Here is a 17,548-nt window from a genome sequence, read left to right as displayed (position 1 = left end):
GCAAAAGGGAAAGTCATCGTCACATCCTTTCCTTTCCCGGGGGGGGCACAGCTTAGCAGTCACACACATCACTTCCACTACTCACATCTCATCGCTCAAAGCCAGTCAAATGGCCACCCAAAGCTGCAAGCAGGTTAGCGAACGTCGCCCTCAGCAAGGCAGCACTGACCTCAGGAGTTCTGTTACCAAGGAAAAAGGGGAGAATGAATCCTGGGAGATAACAAGCAACTCTAGCTACAGCTCATTCATGAGAGAGCTAAGCAGTGTATGCATATTGATACATGGACAAACTTCACTATGCAAAGTCTCTCCACTCCCCCCTCTGCCCAGCCACTAGGAGAGGGCAGGGAGAGAAAATGATGTAATCCTCCCCTAGGGAATTATACAAATACCATTCCACAGACGTTGATGCAGGGGTGTAAAGTCCCAACAAACTCGTCAGCACAGAAAAAGCAGCAACAATCTGAGAGCTGCTTCTCTCAGAAGGAGAGGTTGGTAACAAAGTGACAGGGTGGCCATGTTGGCCATCCTTTTCTCAAATCTCAGAGAAAACCAACCAGCAACGCTATGTGTTGTGTGGGGTGTGTCCTAAACAACCCCAGAGGTTGTCATTTATACCACCATGACCGTATGATTACGTCCTGGTGGGGGCAGGGACGTTCTCTCAAGAGTAAGGTGCCTTTCCCCAAGGGTACAAAGGCATTCTTTGAATTACCTACAGAACCACTGGCAATGACATGTCCCCTTAGAGATGGGACAGCTTGCTTCAAGTCCATGGTCATTCTTTCAAAAACAGTCCTCTGTGATTAAGATGCATGGCCTTTATGTTCTCCAAGAATCGAAAACTCATAGGATAACCATAAAAAAAATGCTCAAGATCATTGGCTAATAGGGAAACACAAATGAAAGACCACAGGGTAGACCACAGCTACCATCAACAAGACCTGGAATGGGGAGTGTTGGAAAGGATGTGGAGATACTGCAGTTTTTTCAGATTACTGGAACTTAAAATGGTCTTAAGAGCAGCAAACACCTAGTGATGGCATCCATCAGCACTGAAAGCCGGCCACCAAGTAAAAGTCCATCAATTGCTGAGTGGATAAACACTCTGTGGCGTAGCCACACCAGGGACTGCTCCTCAGCACAGTGACACGTGCTACAGGGTGGCTGATATTTGTAAACCCTGGGTGGAGGGAAAGAAGGGAAAGACAAGAGGCACCGAAGGTCACAGGCGGCACACTTCTGTTTAGGTGATCAGGGAACCCCAAAGGGACAGAAAACAGCATGAGGGGGTGCTTCCCTGGGGAGGATGAGGTTGGCGGGCAATGAGAGTGATTGCTATATGCATGGGGCTTTTCATTGGAGGGTGACAGGACGAAATGTTCTAACCTTGCTGGTAGAGATTAAAAGCCTTGAGCTGTGTGTTTTACATCTGTGAATTAAATGTGCAGAAAAGCTATTTTAAGTGCTGCAAAAACAGGAGCCTGCACGGTGGCACCTCAGGCTAATTCTTTGCCCTGTGGCGTCAACATCCCATATAGATGCTGGTTCCCATCCTGGCTGTTCCACTTCTGATCCAGCTCCATGCACATAGACTGGGAAAGCAGCAGAGGGTATCCTAAGCCCTTGGGCCCCTGCACCCACATAGGAGACCTGGAAGAAGCTCCTATTTTCCAGCTTCAGATCGGCTCAGCTCTGGCTGTTGTGGCCACTTGGGGTATGAACCTTAGGATGAAAAATCTTTCTGGCTCTCCTTCTTTCTCTCAAAAAACTGTCTTTAAAATAAATCAATCTTTTTAAACATAAATGCTACAGAAACAATAATAATACATTCAAAGCAGATCTAAGGGACGTTTCATCCTCACTGTTGCAGACAAGGACTGGAAGCAAAGGAGTTTTAAAACTCTTCCCCTTCATCCTGCCAGGAGCCAGAGATGCCAGCCAAGTAATTACCCAGATCTGTAAACTGCCAACCGCGCTGCAGGGGAGGAATCCGTTTTTCAAAATAGAAGTGACACTCAATAATGGGTGGGAAATATCTTATCATCATTCATTTTCGTTAAATAACATTACAAGGAACAGCAAGATTTCATCTAACACCTGTGTTCTCAACAGGGACGGTGGCACTCAGAAGGGGGCAGATGGGTTTGTGAGGGCAGAAAAACTTTCCCTTCTTTGCATGTAAAGCACAGAGAGGCACATATCACGTAATCAGCTCTGCAATTACGACATCAAAATCCCACAGAGGGTGATGGGCAAAAGATATGTCCAAAGGGGGACTCTGGGAGCCACGATTTCCTGATTCTTCAACGCCCTCCTTCAACCACTGCACAATGCTACCCAGAGCTTCTGTGTTCTCCAGATACCTAAGGCCGCTGGATGTCCCAGAGGTTCTGTGTAAAATGCTGGCTCTGGCCATCTAACCATGTGTCACCTTGTGAGCTCTTCTGTTCCCTCATATGGAGAATTTGTATCTTGAAACCAATTGAAACAACCCATCCCAGAGCTGAATGACAGGTGAGAAGCATAAGGGGACTTCAACAAATTCATGGGAAAATAGGTTGGTTAATGGTGATGCAGAAAAGATTAGGAATTCATTCTGAGTTTATGTATGATGTTCATTTTCCCTGCATGTTTTGAGGATCCCTGACATTGGCTGAGTATTTTACTCCTCTTCCTTCCCATGCCTGCTCCTACCCCCAAATACATGAAAAGTAAACTTGGTGATCCTCACCCTCCCCACCACTGCCCTCCACAGCCCTTCAACCAAATACACACAAAGACTCATGTGGAGGTCCTGCCTCAGGTTATGAGATAGACAAGGTTATCACCTGAATCCAGTCTCTCCTTATTTCTTTTCTCTTTCCCTTTCTCTGATCTAGATGCTGCCTACCTTAATTTGTCTGTTCTACCCCTTTCAAAATGAAAAAGGATCTGATAGGAATCTTCAGCTGTATGCCACCTTGGATTACACACTGCCAGAGAGCCATCTCTTCCATTAACTGTGCAATAAAAAGCTCCGAGTCCCAGAAAAGAAATTTATCAGCTTCAGCACTGATGAAGAATAGCAGGTGCACCTAATACCTGCTTCAGGCAGTGGGTGGAAAAAAGGAATCAAGGCCAACCCGAAGGTAGGGCCATGAGCCTTTGTCTTCTAACTCCGGTGTCCTTAAGTCCTCCCCTCTCTCTTTCCAGGAAACAAACCCTGGTTGTAGTTGCAACCTGATTTTGGCTGGGAATCCCTGGGCTCAGCAGTAAAGACCATGCTGTTACTGCCACTGGCCTGGAGCATGCAGCGTACACCATCTGTGGGCAGGGCCACCTGACTTGGCACCTGCCCTCCCTGCCTATGTGCAGCAGCCCCAACACTGCCAGGTGCTGGAACTCTGGGGCCCTCACCCCCCTTGGTCTTGCTCACCATCTCAGGACCAGCCATTCTTGGCTGGATCTTTTTTTCCCTCAGCCTCAGTGGAGATGTTGCCAGCAATCTGCGAGCCCTCTGGGGGTGCTAGTCTGGACTCCAGGCCTAAGGCTCCTAGCACAATCAACATAGTCACCCATGTTTCCAAGTCTCCTTTTGGGAGCCATTGGAAATATTTCCTGTAGTTTCCACTTTCCAAGTAAGCAGATCTTTTTGGCAATAATGAGACTTGTAATCTGTTCATTTATTTTCCCAATGGGATTTGACTGTTCTCATCTATTTCCCCAATGTTGGCTTTGAATGGCAAAATGTAAATGAAAATAACAAACTACTTTTTTATTTGTGATCATCTGAAATCTTATTAGACCACCATCATATTCAGTGTCTCTAAGGTGTAAGGAAAACAAAAAGGAATTTAAAAAATTTCCCCAATGGCAGGCATTCAGTTTAGCATTAAAGATGCCAGTTTGGAAGCTTATGTCCCAAATCACAGGGTCCCAGTTCGATTCTCAGTTCTGGCCCCCGATTCCAGCTTCCTACTAATGCATGTCCTGGGAGGCAGCAGGTGACGGCTCAAGTAACCAGGTCTCTTGCCAGCCACCTGGGAGACATGAAAGTTCCTAGCTGCTGGTTTCAGCCCGGCCCAGCCACAGCCATCACAAAGCACCTGAGTAGTGAACCAGTGGGTGGGAGCTGTCTTCCCCAAACCCCTTCTCTGTCTCTCTGCCTCTTGAAGAAATATTTTAAAGAAACTTTTTAAAGGTATTTCTCCCAAAAAGCATTTCCAGCTTTATTTGTATTCAGTTATATGCTCTAAGTAAAAATGATTGCAGAGCATGAAACAGTAAGTAAACTGCAAAAGCCATAGGAAGCAAGAATAGAGGAGCAAAGTGAGCCCTCCGATCTGCATGTGGTACTAGACCACTATTCTCAGGAGTTACTTGCAGACATTGTGATTATGACATAAAGTAGACCCTGCTGTCAGAGCTCCCAAACCTCCATCAGACTGACCGAGTTCCTAGAGCCAGGTCTCTGTTCCAACTAACTGGCTAAGCCTTCCACCCAACCCTCCGTTTCCACATCAATCAGCAACCTTGCCTCCTGCTACCAGTCCCATAGCAAACATGTGTCAGCTAGGTGCTGAGTCCCACCAGGTCAGTATGAGGGCATGTCAGAAGGTTCATGACATTCAATGAGAAGATACACTAATTCCAGTGCAGGGAAATTTGACAATTCATTCTTAGTGTTAGCATACTATATATCTTCCAGGAACTTTTCCAAGTGTCCCCACATATCTTCACTTAACCCATAGAAGAATATTTCTGCTAGGTTTAAATTCTTACTTGAATCTTTTGTTTTCTTAAAGTCCCCAGTAGCTGGCAATGTTTGTCTGTTGTTCTTTGACAGCAACGGCCCCCCTCCTTGCATTTACACCCTTGGGTTCGGGGTCTCTGCATCACCCAGCTGTCTGCCCTAACCCTGACCACCTGGCATTCTGGTAAATGGTTACCACACCTGGAGCTCCAGGTAGACTACAGAAAGAATAAAATCCACAAGTGAGAGTCTGGCCTATGACAGTTTTTTAGAGTCCTCAGTATTGCACATAAAGGACTTCGGTGGTCTAGCTGGGGAACCCATAAGGCATCTACAAAGAGCCTATGGAACAGTGATTTCTAAAAAACACAAATTCTCGCCTGCCCTTTGTGGAGACAGATGCCATTTGTAAATTCAGGGTTGTTTACAAAGCACTGGAATATTTCATGAAAACGTCTTGGTACTTTATATTCATCCTTTAACAGAAAGCTCTCCAAATCCATTTGCACATGTAGGTCATTTCCAACCTGAATGGCTGAATGCCAATTTTTCCTCAAGTAGTTTTCACAAAGTCACATGGTTTGCATAAGAGTTCCCTCCCATGGGGTTGGCACCATGGCATGGTAGGCTAAGCCTCTGCTTGCAGCAAGTGCTCCAGTTCGTGTCCCAGCTGCTATACTCCTGATCCAGCTCCTTGCTTAGGTCTTGAGAAAACAGCAGAGGGTAGTCCAAGTCCTTGGGACCCTGCACCCATGTGGGAAACTGGAAAGAGGCTCCTAGCTCTTGACTTCAGATCAGCTCAGTTCTGGCTGTTGTAGCTATTTTGGGGAGTGAACCAGCAGATGGAAGATATTTCTCTCTGTAAATCTGCCCTTCAAATAAAAACAAATAAATCTTTAAAAATAAAATAAACTAATATATCTTTAAAAAATGTTCTTTTTCCCTTTTCCTATTCATTCATTTACCATTGACACAAAACATAGAAATGCCAGCAGTGGCCATTACATGTCTTGACTCCCTCATCTTTTGGATCCAATTGCTAACTTGCACTCTCTGTTCCTTTTTCCTCCATTGAATTCATGAATATGCTCCTGTCTCTTGTAAAATGAGGGTACTCTACCTTTAGTGAGAGATCACAGGATTCACCAAGAGGACTGTCTTCATGTTGCCAGCTTACTACCAACAAAACAAAAAGAAAAAGTGGCTGGGGCCACTGTATCAGCCTGTGACTGCAGCTCCCTAACAGACCAGTCTGGGATGATGGCAGAAGGTGGAACACAGCACCTTCTCTGCACTGCAGCCACTCCTCCCTGCGTTACTGGAAAATCCCAAGGCTGCCCGCAAGAGTGTATGTTTTCTTCTGCTGTTAAAACAAAACAAAACATGCAAACAAACAAAAAACTTACCCTAAGGAGTAGAGACGGCACTGCTTGTTATGGATTTGGCGAGCTAAGCCAAACCTATCATCAAGACACACTGACCAGGGCTGCTGGGCAGGGCTGAAGTCAGCCTCCAGGCTGTCGGTACTCATGTGATTGCACGCAATCTGCAAGGATTGGAAATCAATGTGGATAATTTAAAAATGTTGGATGATGAATGGCAGGTAGGGACTTGTAGCTTCCCCAATCTCTGGAAATCATCATGGCAGAGTTATATCCTGCTAACTACTCCCGTTTCCCTAGGGAGCTCCCAGACTGTTGTAAAATGCGTGGAGAAATTTCAACTACATGGAAGATGATTAAGTAACCTTAGAGCAGCCACATGGAGGTTGAAAGGAACGTTAACTGCTGCTAGTGCCAGCAAGGTGGACAGAAGAGGAAAGCCGGGGACAGGGATGGGAGGGAAGAGGGCTCAGCGAGATCTTGCAAGGCTATGTAATGTTCTTGGAGGATGAGACTGTCTGAAAGGCTCTGATCAAGGGCAGTGGCCCTTCTAGAAGACGTGTAGTACAGGGCCCCAGATGACAGAAGGACATTCACAAGGCGATCCCTTATTTCTGGCTGACAAGGTGGAGACACCAAGGTCCGGGCAGGCAGTGTTTGCCGGAAGTCATTGCTCATGGCTAAAGAGAAATGAGCTGTCCCCTGCTGACAGGGCAGTATCCCTGGGCCAGGCGGACTGCTTGGATGAGCTTCTTCCTGGGGCAGGAGCTCCAGGGAGAGAGGCTCTTGCTGAGCAAACCAAAGCCCTTCTCTTGACGAGATGAGAAAACCAAAGGGAATGTGCCTCTAAGTCCAGCAGCAGCAAAGCCCCAATTTCAATTGCACACGAAGCAAATGTGCTTCGTTAAGCGATGCTGACTTGTGCTTGGGACTGGTCCAGTCTGCACGGCTGAATCTGCTGGAACAGAAGAAAACAGCAAGTGCTGTAGCCAAGACGTTATCATCCCAAGCAAAGCAGTATTTCCCCTTATCCTCCAAACTGTGCCAGTCATCGTGTGGCCTCTTGAATGCTGCAGCTATTGCTGTCACATTGTGGACCACTCCAGATGCACGGCGCATACTGAGGTCCCTGGCTTTCATTTCTGGAAACATAAGAGCAGGGAAATTCCTTCCCAAGAAGATATTCTGACTTCACGTAAACCTTTTCTTTAACTGATTTCTCATGTTTTTAAGCTAAGAACAGCACGTCCCACAGCTCCTGCATGACTCTTGCTATAACCTGCTCTTTAGGGACCATGAGAGGGGCTTCTGCTAGGGGCTGGACAGTTCAGGGCAAAGCTCAAGAAGTGGGCCCTGGTCCTCCTTCACCCCAGTCTCATTCTCTCTCTCCAAATGCTGTTTGAAGGGAAAACATCAGAGCATAGGAATCGGGCCTTTGCTGGAGGCATTGCCCCAGAAAACATCCATTTAGCATGGGGCATCCATGCACTCATTTGTTTAATTCATCTCCTCCCATTTTCCTGCAGATACAGGGCAAACAAGTCTTTGCCTGCCCACCTACGCAAGGGAGGCCAAGTTGTGCAATTTACTTAACAGAGTTCAGTATGCTTGTCATCTACCAGTGGACAACCTCAGGCTTTGACTCCTAGGTTAGCCCTGTGTTCCATGCCTTGCTTGCAGCAGGAAGGCAGGCCGTCTGCTCCAGAGCCCGGGATTTTGATGTATACTGATCTTTTGTGTACACTTCTCCCTCCAAACCTGCAGCAGGACAGGTCAGGATGCCATGTCCCCAGGGCCTTGGCAATAATTCCATTCAGACACCATCCACAGCCTGACTCCAGCTTCTCCCACCTGCTTCCAAATCACCTGGGAAAGATTTAAACTGCAGATTCCCAGGCCCCACAGCAGAACTGCAAAATCTGATTCTGTGAGGCTGAGCCCTGGGCATGGGCATGTGCCAAGAGATTGACAAGCAGATGGTCTTGGGAGTTTACTGGAGGTCTTCTGTGAAATATCCCAGCCTGGTCTCATCTGCGCCTTAGCAACCAGGGAAGGCTGTGCTAAGACCAGTTTCCCACCAGAAATGGCTGCTTTGCTGACTCCACCCCCTCAACCAAGGCCAGAGGTTCCGTAATGCCAAATAGTCAGAGGCCCCAAATGTCAGGTGGGTATTAAGGGCCAAGAGTCAAGGCTGTGAGGTCCAGCTACTCCTGCTCTGCCAAGATCAGAGATCCCAGGCTTCATTCTATTAAAGAGGACACTTTGGGGTGGGCATCTGGTGTGGTGGTTAAGATGTCTCTTGGGATGGCTACAAGTGGAGTGCCTGGGTTCCAGTCCCGGCCCCCTTCCTGATGCTAGCTACCTGCTCATGAGCAACCCAAGTGGCAGCATGTGATGGCTCAAGTGCTTGGGTTCCTGCCACCCACATGGGAGACTCAGAATGAGTTCCTGGCTCTTAGCTTTGGCCTGGCTCAGTGTCAGCTGCTGTGAGTATTGAACCAATGAATGATAGATCTAGCTCTCAAAATAAATAAATGTTTAATGATAACACTGGTTCTTTAAACATTTCTTCTTATTCTACAGATTTAATTTTACACAAATACATACCTATTGAGGAGACATTCTTTTTCGTTCAATCTCTCCAATAACATCCCTCCTTCCTCTCTTAGCTCAAAGAAACGCACATACACACACACCAGAATTTTTCCATTTTAACCATTTATTACCCACCACATCAATAGACATAAGCTTTTGAAAACAGCTAGGAGTGGCTCCATAACATTCTGCTGCAAAAAATTAATTAAATATTGATTTTCTAACTTTCTAGTTAAGATTTATTACTAATGCTTCCATAAACTCTCGTGCAAGCAAAATGAAGGAGGACAGTAACTTCTAGCTAAGATCCAACTCAAGTAATTATGCTTCCTGCCTGTATAATTCCTCTCATAATTTTAACCATCTCAAGCAAAGTGGCCTGGAGGAAGGAAAGTAGACTTCAGGGAGGAAAGCATGCTCTGAATTTTTTTTTAGTTGTTTAAAAGGATCCAGTTTATTATCAATGTATTTTGCATCCCATTGCACTTAAATAGCATTTCTGTCATCTCAAATAGAATCTGGCAAAGGGACCCCTTAAAAATTAAAGACTTCAGCAAAGATCCCTACAACCGAAATCAACATAATTGTACGCTTTAGCCAGCAAAGGCAGGATTATATATATGTTGTTTTCTTCCTGAAATGTGTGTGTGTGTGTGCATGTGTGTATGTAAGTTTATGTGTGTAGCAGTAGGTACAATAGAAACTATAACTGTAAAGTTATAATGCAAGTCTCCAGAGCCTAGATTCTTAGGTTATTCTTTTAAATTGATAGATGAGCAGATAATTAGATAGGTAGGTAGATATAGATAGGTGACTGATGGAAAGATAGGGTCGATAGAAAAGCTGGATTTATTTTAATACATATTTTAGGTTTTAAAACAGCCAGTGTTGCTAAGCATTTGTACTGCAAGGCATGCTTCCGGAAGGCATATGGTTTGGGGGTTGCCATAAAAAGCTGAATCTGTAGCCTTTCCTTAGAACAGAGCACTGTGTTTGTGGCTTAACCATTTGGTGTCGGCCACAGAGGAGGCAGCAGCAGCAGCAACTGCACAACACTGCCACCGTGCAATCCTGGTCTTTTGTGTTAGAAAACCAATGGCACTCAGTCCTCCCACCCTGAACGTCATGTGCCACGCACACTCTGCCCTTGTCCTTTGGGGTTTCTGTAAAGGCCCCAACCGCATCCTGTGCGAGTCCAGGGGCACCATGCCCAAGGCTGTTCGATGCCATACCACCCCAGGCTCTGTGCCTCCATATCCAATACCCTCTCAGTGAACAGAGGCCTCTTTACCCACAGGCCCTTCTTCTCTCCTAAAACATGTAACTCTCTGACCCTTGCTGTCTGCTGGGGGAGACAGATGCATCAGTCTGCCTCAGGTCTGATGCCGCAGTGCCAAGCTCAGTGCCAGCCACGAAGCCAGTCCCTAGCGAGTATCTGCAGAATAGAAGCATGAATACATCAACAGTGATCATACCAAATGTGGGGCCTTGTGGAACACAGTGTTAAGGACAATAATATTTTGTTAAAACAGCATAAGAGGCAGGGGTGGAATTTGCTTTTGTACCTTCAGAGGGTTTTTTTTTTTCTTACCCATCATGACTCATTCTTGCTAACTGTGAAAATTTTAGGTAGCAGTGGATCTAAGATTTTTACCAGGTTTTTTTCAGAGTATTATTGCAGGCTTTCCCTGTCAAGATGAGTTCTAAATGAAGTACAAGGCACAAAAGCAGTCCCAAGGCTCTGCATTCCACAGAGCCAGGGAGGAAGTAACGGTTAGGCAAAGATTCTGCTTAAGACCCACTCAGCATCATTATTGACGGCTCCTACCAGCTGGCCTCCTCGTAGCCCAGAAGCAGAACAAAGAACAGTGCTTTCCCTGGTTTAAAAGGCCTCGTGATTAAAAACCCATCATAAGACCCTCTTTGTGGAAGACAAAAATCCCAAGTGGGGACACTGTTCTGGTGTGCTGCATTAAGTCATTATTTGGGACGTCCACATCCCACACCAGAGAGCCCTGCTTCCATTTCCCCTGCAGCTTTCTGCTAATGCACCTTGCAGGAGGCAGCTTTTGGGTTCCTAACTCCCACGTGCGAGTTTCTACCTCCTGATTTCAGCCTGGTCCAGCTCCAGCTATTGCTGGAATTTGGGAGACTGAACCAACGGATGGAATTTTCTCTTCCTCTTCTCTCTCCTCCCCACCCCTCTCTCTGTCACTCCACCTTCCATTAGTCTTTTCAAAAAATCCTTTTAGGGCCTGGCACAATGGATCAATGGCTAGATCCTCACCTTGCAAGCACCAGGATCCCATATGGGTGCCAGTTCGTGTCCTGTCAGCTGCTCTATTTCCCATTCAGCTCCCTGCTTATGGCCTGGGAGAGCAGTTGCAGACCTGGAAGAGGCTCCTGGTTCCTGGATTTGGATCAGCTCAGCTCCAGGACTGCAGCCATTTGGGGAATGAACCAGTGGATTGAGATCTTTCTCTCTTTCTCCTCTCTGTAAATCTGACCTGCCTTTTGAATAAAAATAAATAAATATTTTTTAAAAGTTCTTTCAGTGGCCTTACCAACCAAGCCCTTCATCAAAGTGAACAACGAATAATACTTCCATTGATCTGTCCTCACAACTGGCACGCTAGCTTCCAGGAGGGAGAGCTGGATCCTCACGACCTGGCACAGTTCCTGGCACCTTATGGTTGTCTGTCTGTAGGGTTGTCTGTCCATTCCTCTGTTTCACAAATAGACAAAAAGTTCTTTTTAAAAAATATACGGTTAACGAGGCCCGGTGGCTTGGCCTAGCAGCTAAAGTCCTCTCCTTGAATGCCTCGGGATCCCATATGGGCACCGGTTCTAATCCTGGCGGCTCCACTTCCCATCCAGCTCCCTGCTTGTGGCCTGGGAAAGCAGTCGAGGATGGCCCAATGCCTTGGGATCCTGCACCCATGTGGGATACCCAGAAGAGGTTCCTGGTTCCCAGCACCGGATCGGCACGCACCGGCCCGTTGTGGCTCAGTTGGGGAGTGAAACATCGGATGGAAGATCTTCCTCTCTGTCTCTCCTCCTCTCTGTATACCCAGCTTTCCAATAATAATAAAATCTTTAATATATATATATATGGTTAAAAACAACTATTCTCTGCACAGTACAAGATCACAGAACTAAGAGCGACCTTGGAAACTATCTAATCCAATCACTTCCTTTTCAGGAGAACAGTGAGAGTGGGGGAAGCAGGGTAAATCACCCGGGGTCGTAGTATCTTGTCACGTCACATCACATCAGAGGATGCCGTGTGGTGGCTGAAGAATTCTTTCTCAGTCTGCAGCTCAAGGGGAAAGATCTCAGAGGAATCTGAAACCATCAGTTCATGCCTTAAGAAACTTCTAAGCCAATATACTTTCTATCATGACTAGCACACTGGCCTGAAAAACATATAAAATGGATTCTGAAGGCTTGCATTCAGTACACTGATTTGGGGGTAGGGAGTACAAGTCATAGTCCCCAACTTTAATTCATAAACTTGATGCCACTTGGTTTCCTTGGGGGCCTTTAACGGTCTTTTATTTTTAAATTATTTACTTATTTATTTATTTAAAAGGTAGAGAGACAGAGAGAGAAAGAGAAAGAGACCTCTGTCCCTCTGGTTGATACTCCAAATGCCTGCAATGGCTGGTACTGGGCCAGCCTGAAACAAGGAGCCAGGAATTCCATCTGGATCTCCCATGTGAATGATAGGGACCCAAGCACCTAAGCCATTATCTACTGCTTTCTGGGCATGTTAGCAGGAAGTTGGATTGGTAGCAGAATATCCAGGTCTCAAACCAAGCACTCCAAGATGGGATATGCATACCCTAAATGTCTGCTTCTTAACCCATTGCCCCATAATGCTGCCGACCCCTCTGACACCTTAAAGAGCTTTTTAAAGCCAAAGTCAACAGGTCCAGCTATGTATCCTTCTTGCCAAACCAAACTAAGATGAACATGTCAGCATTTTAATTAAGTCTGCATAAGTCCACCAAATTAATTTGCAGCTGCAAAATAAGATGAAATTATGTAAAGCACAGAGACCGATTCATCACTCCAACCCCATGATTAATAACACCAGCTTTCACTTCCACGTGTGGGTGACAAAAAGGAAAATCCTAGGACTGTCTGATTACATATGAAAAGGAGGACTTCCTTTTACCCTCAAACTAGCCACCTAAAGCTCTAGGAACATTTTCTCTCCCCAGAGGGCAAAGTTGGCTTTGTTGCCAGTGAGATTTGGGAGAAGGAAGGATGCCCAAAGCCAGGGGCCAAAGCAAGATCCAAAGAAGTCAGACTCGTCTCTCCTCTCTCTCTCAGCTCCACCGGGGTTGGAGTGGGGGCAATTTCCCAAATGCGGCTTCTGCTCAGCTCCAAGGCAGGTGTTAATCTACTAGCACTTCGCAGTTCATAGACTAAATGTCCTCGCCTGTCTCTCCTTCCCCCAGGATTAGACAACCTGAGGACGAAATCTTCTGACTTAATGGATGTCTCTGCCTAATACAGCCAGTAGCTGGGCAGGAGCTGCCAGGATGGGTTAAGTCACTCATATTAACTGGCACTCAGGAAGGCTGCAAAGTGCTTGGAGGAGACAATACGCCTTCGGAAGCAGTAACTTCTTCCGCTTGCACATGCTCCTGTGCTCTATCGCCTGACGCATCCCCGAGCTGCCTGGCATCTGCAGCCAAACCATGAAAAGGCAAAAATCCTCCAGGTCCATGTGGGAGCCCAGGCTTCTGTGTGGTGCCTGTGCTTGATAACACCCTCACTTGCCTGCTCAGAGGGAGGGAACTGATGCCTCCCAAAACAGTTTGCTAAAGTGGATCCTCAGAAGGCTTTGAGATGAATCCTTAAAACATCTCCCTCTCCTGCGAGGCAGAACAAAAGGGGAGCATCTTAGTGCCCCTATGTCCCTGCACTGTCTCCCCAGCAGTTGCTGAGAACTGCCCCACGACCCTTTCAATCAACCCTACTTTCACAAGGTCAAGCAGTAGGAGCCAGGAATTCCAACCAGGTCTCACATGACCCCCAGATCCAACCTGTGTTGTGCTGATGTAGCTCAGGAACCTTGCGGCTTCTTCATCTAGGGAGTGGGCAGGGCCTGCCCAAGGCTGCAGCTCAATGTGCCATCGGGGACCCTGTGGGAGATGAGAGAATACAGGCAGTGGTAAGGAAAGGGAGGCTTGGGAGGGTAGGAACTGGGGCTGACAGGGGCAAGGCTACCGTGGCCAGCAGCAGGTCAAGCGGCAACCAACTCAAATGCACCTGCTGGCATCTGGGTCATGTCAATCACAGGGAGATCCAGGAAGCCTGAGAAAGACCAGCTCCCCAGGAAGCAGAGGATGGCCATGGTCCTGGAGCCCTGTCTGACCTCAGGCTTCAAATTAAAGGCAATCTCCAGTTGCCCTCCTGGGCTCTCGTTTCGTAGTGGCTTCAATGTTACATGATGCTAGTCCCCATTCAGAGGTTAAGCCCGCTGGTCTATTATAGACCCCAAAGCTCAGGACTTCAGGCAGATGACTCCCCAAGGCCAGCGGTGTCCTCAGTAGTGCTGTCACGCTGCAGTGGCCTCTTGGTGGGACAGAAGCACTCAGTGGATCCGGAAAGCTTCCTCAGCACAGGGTGATGGTGTCTGATTGGTTTGCAGCTGTGACAGTGCAGCGGGGACAAGGAACTCAGAGCCCTCTCTTCAACAGGGGACACAAAGCACTGCCTTGAAGAGGAATCAGGGATGACCCTCTGAATCCCTTTTCACAGCAGTAGTTGGGCCAGGCTGGAAGGCAGGCAGAAGTTCCAGCAGGCAGCAGGGGAACACCTGGCTATCTGACTTCAGTAAAGACTACAGGTGTCATGGCCAAATGGTTAGACCAGGGCCACAAGCCCCTTGGATGGTAAGAAAGGAAGCAAGGGAGGTAACCAGGAACAAGACAGGGATCACTAATGGGTGTGTGCCTGGCACCATGGCAGCACCTGACTGCCACCCCGTCCATCAAGCAATATTTGTTGAGCATCGATCTTGCTGTACCAAGCTCAGACTCCCCCAAGAGGATCTCCCAGAGTTAGGCAGGTGGAGGTGAGGCGGTTAGATGTGTGCAGGAAGACTAAGACATTCCACAGAGTCATTCATTCCAGAAAACAACTTCCTGCTACAATCCTGAAGCATAAGCGCATTTGAACACATGCACATCCTGGTTTTGTGGGTTACGGCCTCCTGTTTCCTCTCCTCCGCTACGCAGCAGCAGGATAGGCACTTGCCAGTGGGTGGGTGTGTAGGTGCTACAGCAGTTACAGCAACCTAAAGCTCCCCCAGGGTTTCATCTGACCCATAAAACTTCATGAGAACAATGCAGTGCACACGTTCTGGTTTCCTTCTAACTCAAGTGTAAGCCAGGTTATTCTTTTTCTTTTCTTTTTCTTTTTTCCAATCCTGGGTCAAATAGTGAGATGTCACAGGCCACTTGGATTGCAATGCCTCACCTCCTGCTGTGGCTTGAAGCAGCCACAGACAGCGAGAAAACAAACAGACGCGGCTGCGTGCCAATGAAGCTTCATTTACAGAAACAGGCAGCGCCCGGCTGCCCTTGGCCTGCGAGCCGTGCTTTGCTGACCCCTGCTCCAGATGATTCTAATTGCTTGGCCTCAAGGACTGTTTACTTGGAATAAGGCAAGGAGGACAGATTGTGATAACTAGATTATAACCGTCTTTCTAATCTGAGTGACTCAGAAAAAATCAGTCAGATCTCAGCAGGATTCAGTGGGCTCCTTCAAGCCGGCTAAAACCGGAGGGAAGTCTGCAAAGACACTACTACAATTTCAAGAAATCAGTGAGAACCAACACAATACCTGTGGCTGGTGACACCCAAGAGCCCACACAAGCCCTGGGGGAGGGGGCATGGAGAGAAATATAACAGAGCAGCACAAGTGGACTCAAAATCGTGGCACAGCGGCTTAATCCACTGTGTGCTATGATAAAGGAGGCTAGAGTAAGTCTTAGCTGCTCCACTTCCAAACCAGCTGCCTGCTAATGCACATGGGGAAAACAGCAGAAAATCGGCCACTGCCACTCATGTGGGAGACCTGGATGGAGTTCAGGCTTTCCTTCTGGCCAGTTCTGGTCATTGCACCATTCAGAGAGTGAACCAGCAGGTGAAAGATCTTTCTCATTCTTCTCTCTCTCTCTCTCTCTCTCTCTCTCTCTCTCTCTCTCTCTCTCTCTCTGTCTCTCTCTTGGTAACGCTGCCTTTCCAAAATTTAATCTTAAGAAAAAGCAGAGATGAATGCAGCTACCACGTTTCCTAGTGGCCCCACCTAAAGGGAAGCCAGTATGCTGTAGGTGAGGAATGACTTCAGGGGACCTTCCATTAACAAGGTCACTGTATTTGAATTCATGTGTTAGAACTGGGCCTCTTCAGTGGCTCAGATAGAACGGTAGATGGCATACACAGACGCACATGGAGAATGTAACAGTCCATTGGAGCCTACAGAGGACATCTGGTACCATAGCAAAGGATGAAGGACAGAACAAATTGGTCAACTACCCCAGCCAGGCATTGACATCAAGTATCTGTGCGATTGGAGGCTCTAAGGTGGACTGTCAGTCACTGGACCTTGGAAAAACTTGCTCATCCTTGGAGTGGTGAGATTGGCCGCATTTTAGAACTATCAAAACCATTTAAGCAGAACCCTTGGAGCATGCTCCACAAAGGGGACCTTGGGATGACATCGGGTAGCTGTTCCCCATCCCTGGGTACTGAAGTGATTGGGAGGCTGGGTGTGGCTTCTCCCCTTATCTTCCTCCTTCCCCCAGACACAGGAGGAAGAAAAAGAAAATTTGGAAATAATCGTCTCATCTTCTTTCCCCTAACCCTTGATCCTTCCCACCCTAACCAACTATGTAAACACCATCAAAAATAACATTAAATAGTATTTTGAAAAGGGAAAATTGTTTCTCTTTAATAAACTATTATAATATTATATATTATATATATAATATTATAATATTGTAATATTATCCTCAAACAATTCCCTAACTGCTAAAGTACACTGACCAAGCATTTTGAACATCAAGTGCTCCTAACAATTCACCCTTTTAGCTCCCAGCAGGTAGAGATATGGATTTCCAGTCGTATCTGCCATCCATACTTTCTTGCATGTGGGTAGCAGAGGCTGGCTTAAAAGACTGCCGTGTCAGATTGTACTGTCTGAGCTAAAATAGCAGGTGCAACCTTGTAGTGAGTGCTCACGGAGCAGGCCTGCTCATCAGCCCCATCAGGGATGGGCGCCCCTCTCTTTTTTGGAAATCTGGTCCTGCCCCACAAACCATTAAGATATTCACACAAAGGAGGTTTAGCCCCCCCAACACACACACACACACACACACACACACACACACACACACCCCAGACAAGTATTTCTCAATATAGTAGGGGATTGTTCTGTTGTTCAATATTTTTTTAAAGATTTATTTATTTTTATTACAAAGTCAGATATACAGACAGGAGGAAGAGAGGAAGAGAGGAAGATCTTCCATCCGATGATTCACTCTCCAACTGAGCCGCAACGGCTGGTGCTGTGCCGATCCGAAGCCGGGAACCAGGAACCTCTTCTGGGTCTCCCATGTGGATACAGGGTCCCAAGGCTTTGGGCCGTCCTCAACTGCTTTCCCAGGCCACAAGCAGGGAGCTGGATGGGAAGTGGAGCTGCCGGGCTTAGAACCGGTGTCCATATGGGATCCCGGGGCGCATTCAAGGTGAGGACTTTAGCTGCTAGGCCATGCTGCTGGGCCCCTGTTCAATATTTTTTAATGAAATTATTTGAA

At 47.0% G+C, this 17,548-nt stretch overlaps 1 protein-coding gene across 2 annotated transcripts in view; it reads right to left on the bottom strand.

Annotated features, from left to right (window-relative positions):
• The window catches only part of METTL24 (methyltransferase like 24), a 116,518-nt gene that overhangs the window by 55,886 nt on the left and 43,084 nt on the right, over positions 1 to 17,548 (bottom strand). The window contains exons 2-3 of one of the 2 annotated variants that reach the window (XM_004580326.2): positions 13,770 to 13,868; positions 6,142 to 6,281 (exon numbers count right to left, since the gene is read on the bottom strand). In XM_004580326.2, coding sequence (XP_004580383.2) covers positions 6,142 to 6,281; positions 13,770 to 13,868 — 239 coding nt within the window. The remainder of the gene's footprint in view (positions 1 to 6,141; positions 6,282 to 13,769; positions 13,869 to 17,548) is intronic. The other variant, XM_058671410.1, reaches the window with a different exon arrangement.

Source organism: Ochotona princeps, chromosome 1 (genome assembly GCF_030435755.1).
Source record: "Ochotona princeps isolate mOchPri1 chromosome 1, mOchPri1.hap1, whole genome shotgun sequence".
Taxonomy (NCBI): Eukaryota; Metazoa; Chordata; class Mammalia; order Lagomorpha; family Ochotonidae; genus Ochotona; species Ochotona princeps.
The sequence above is the reverse complement of the archived record's forward strand: the minus strand, read 5'-3'. Positions and strand labels throughout refer to the sequence as shown.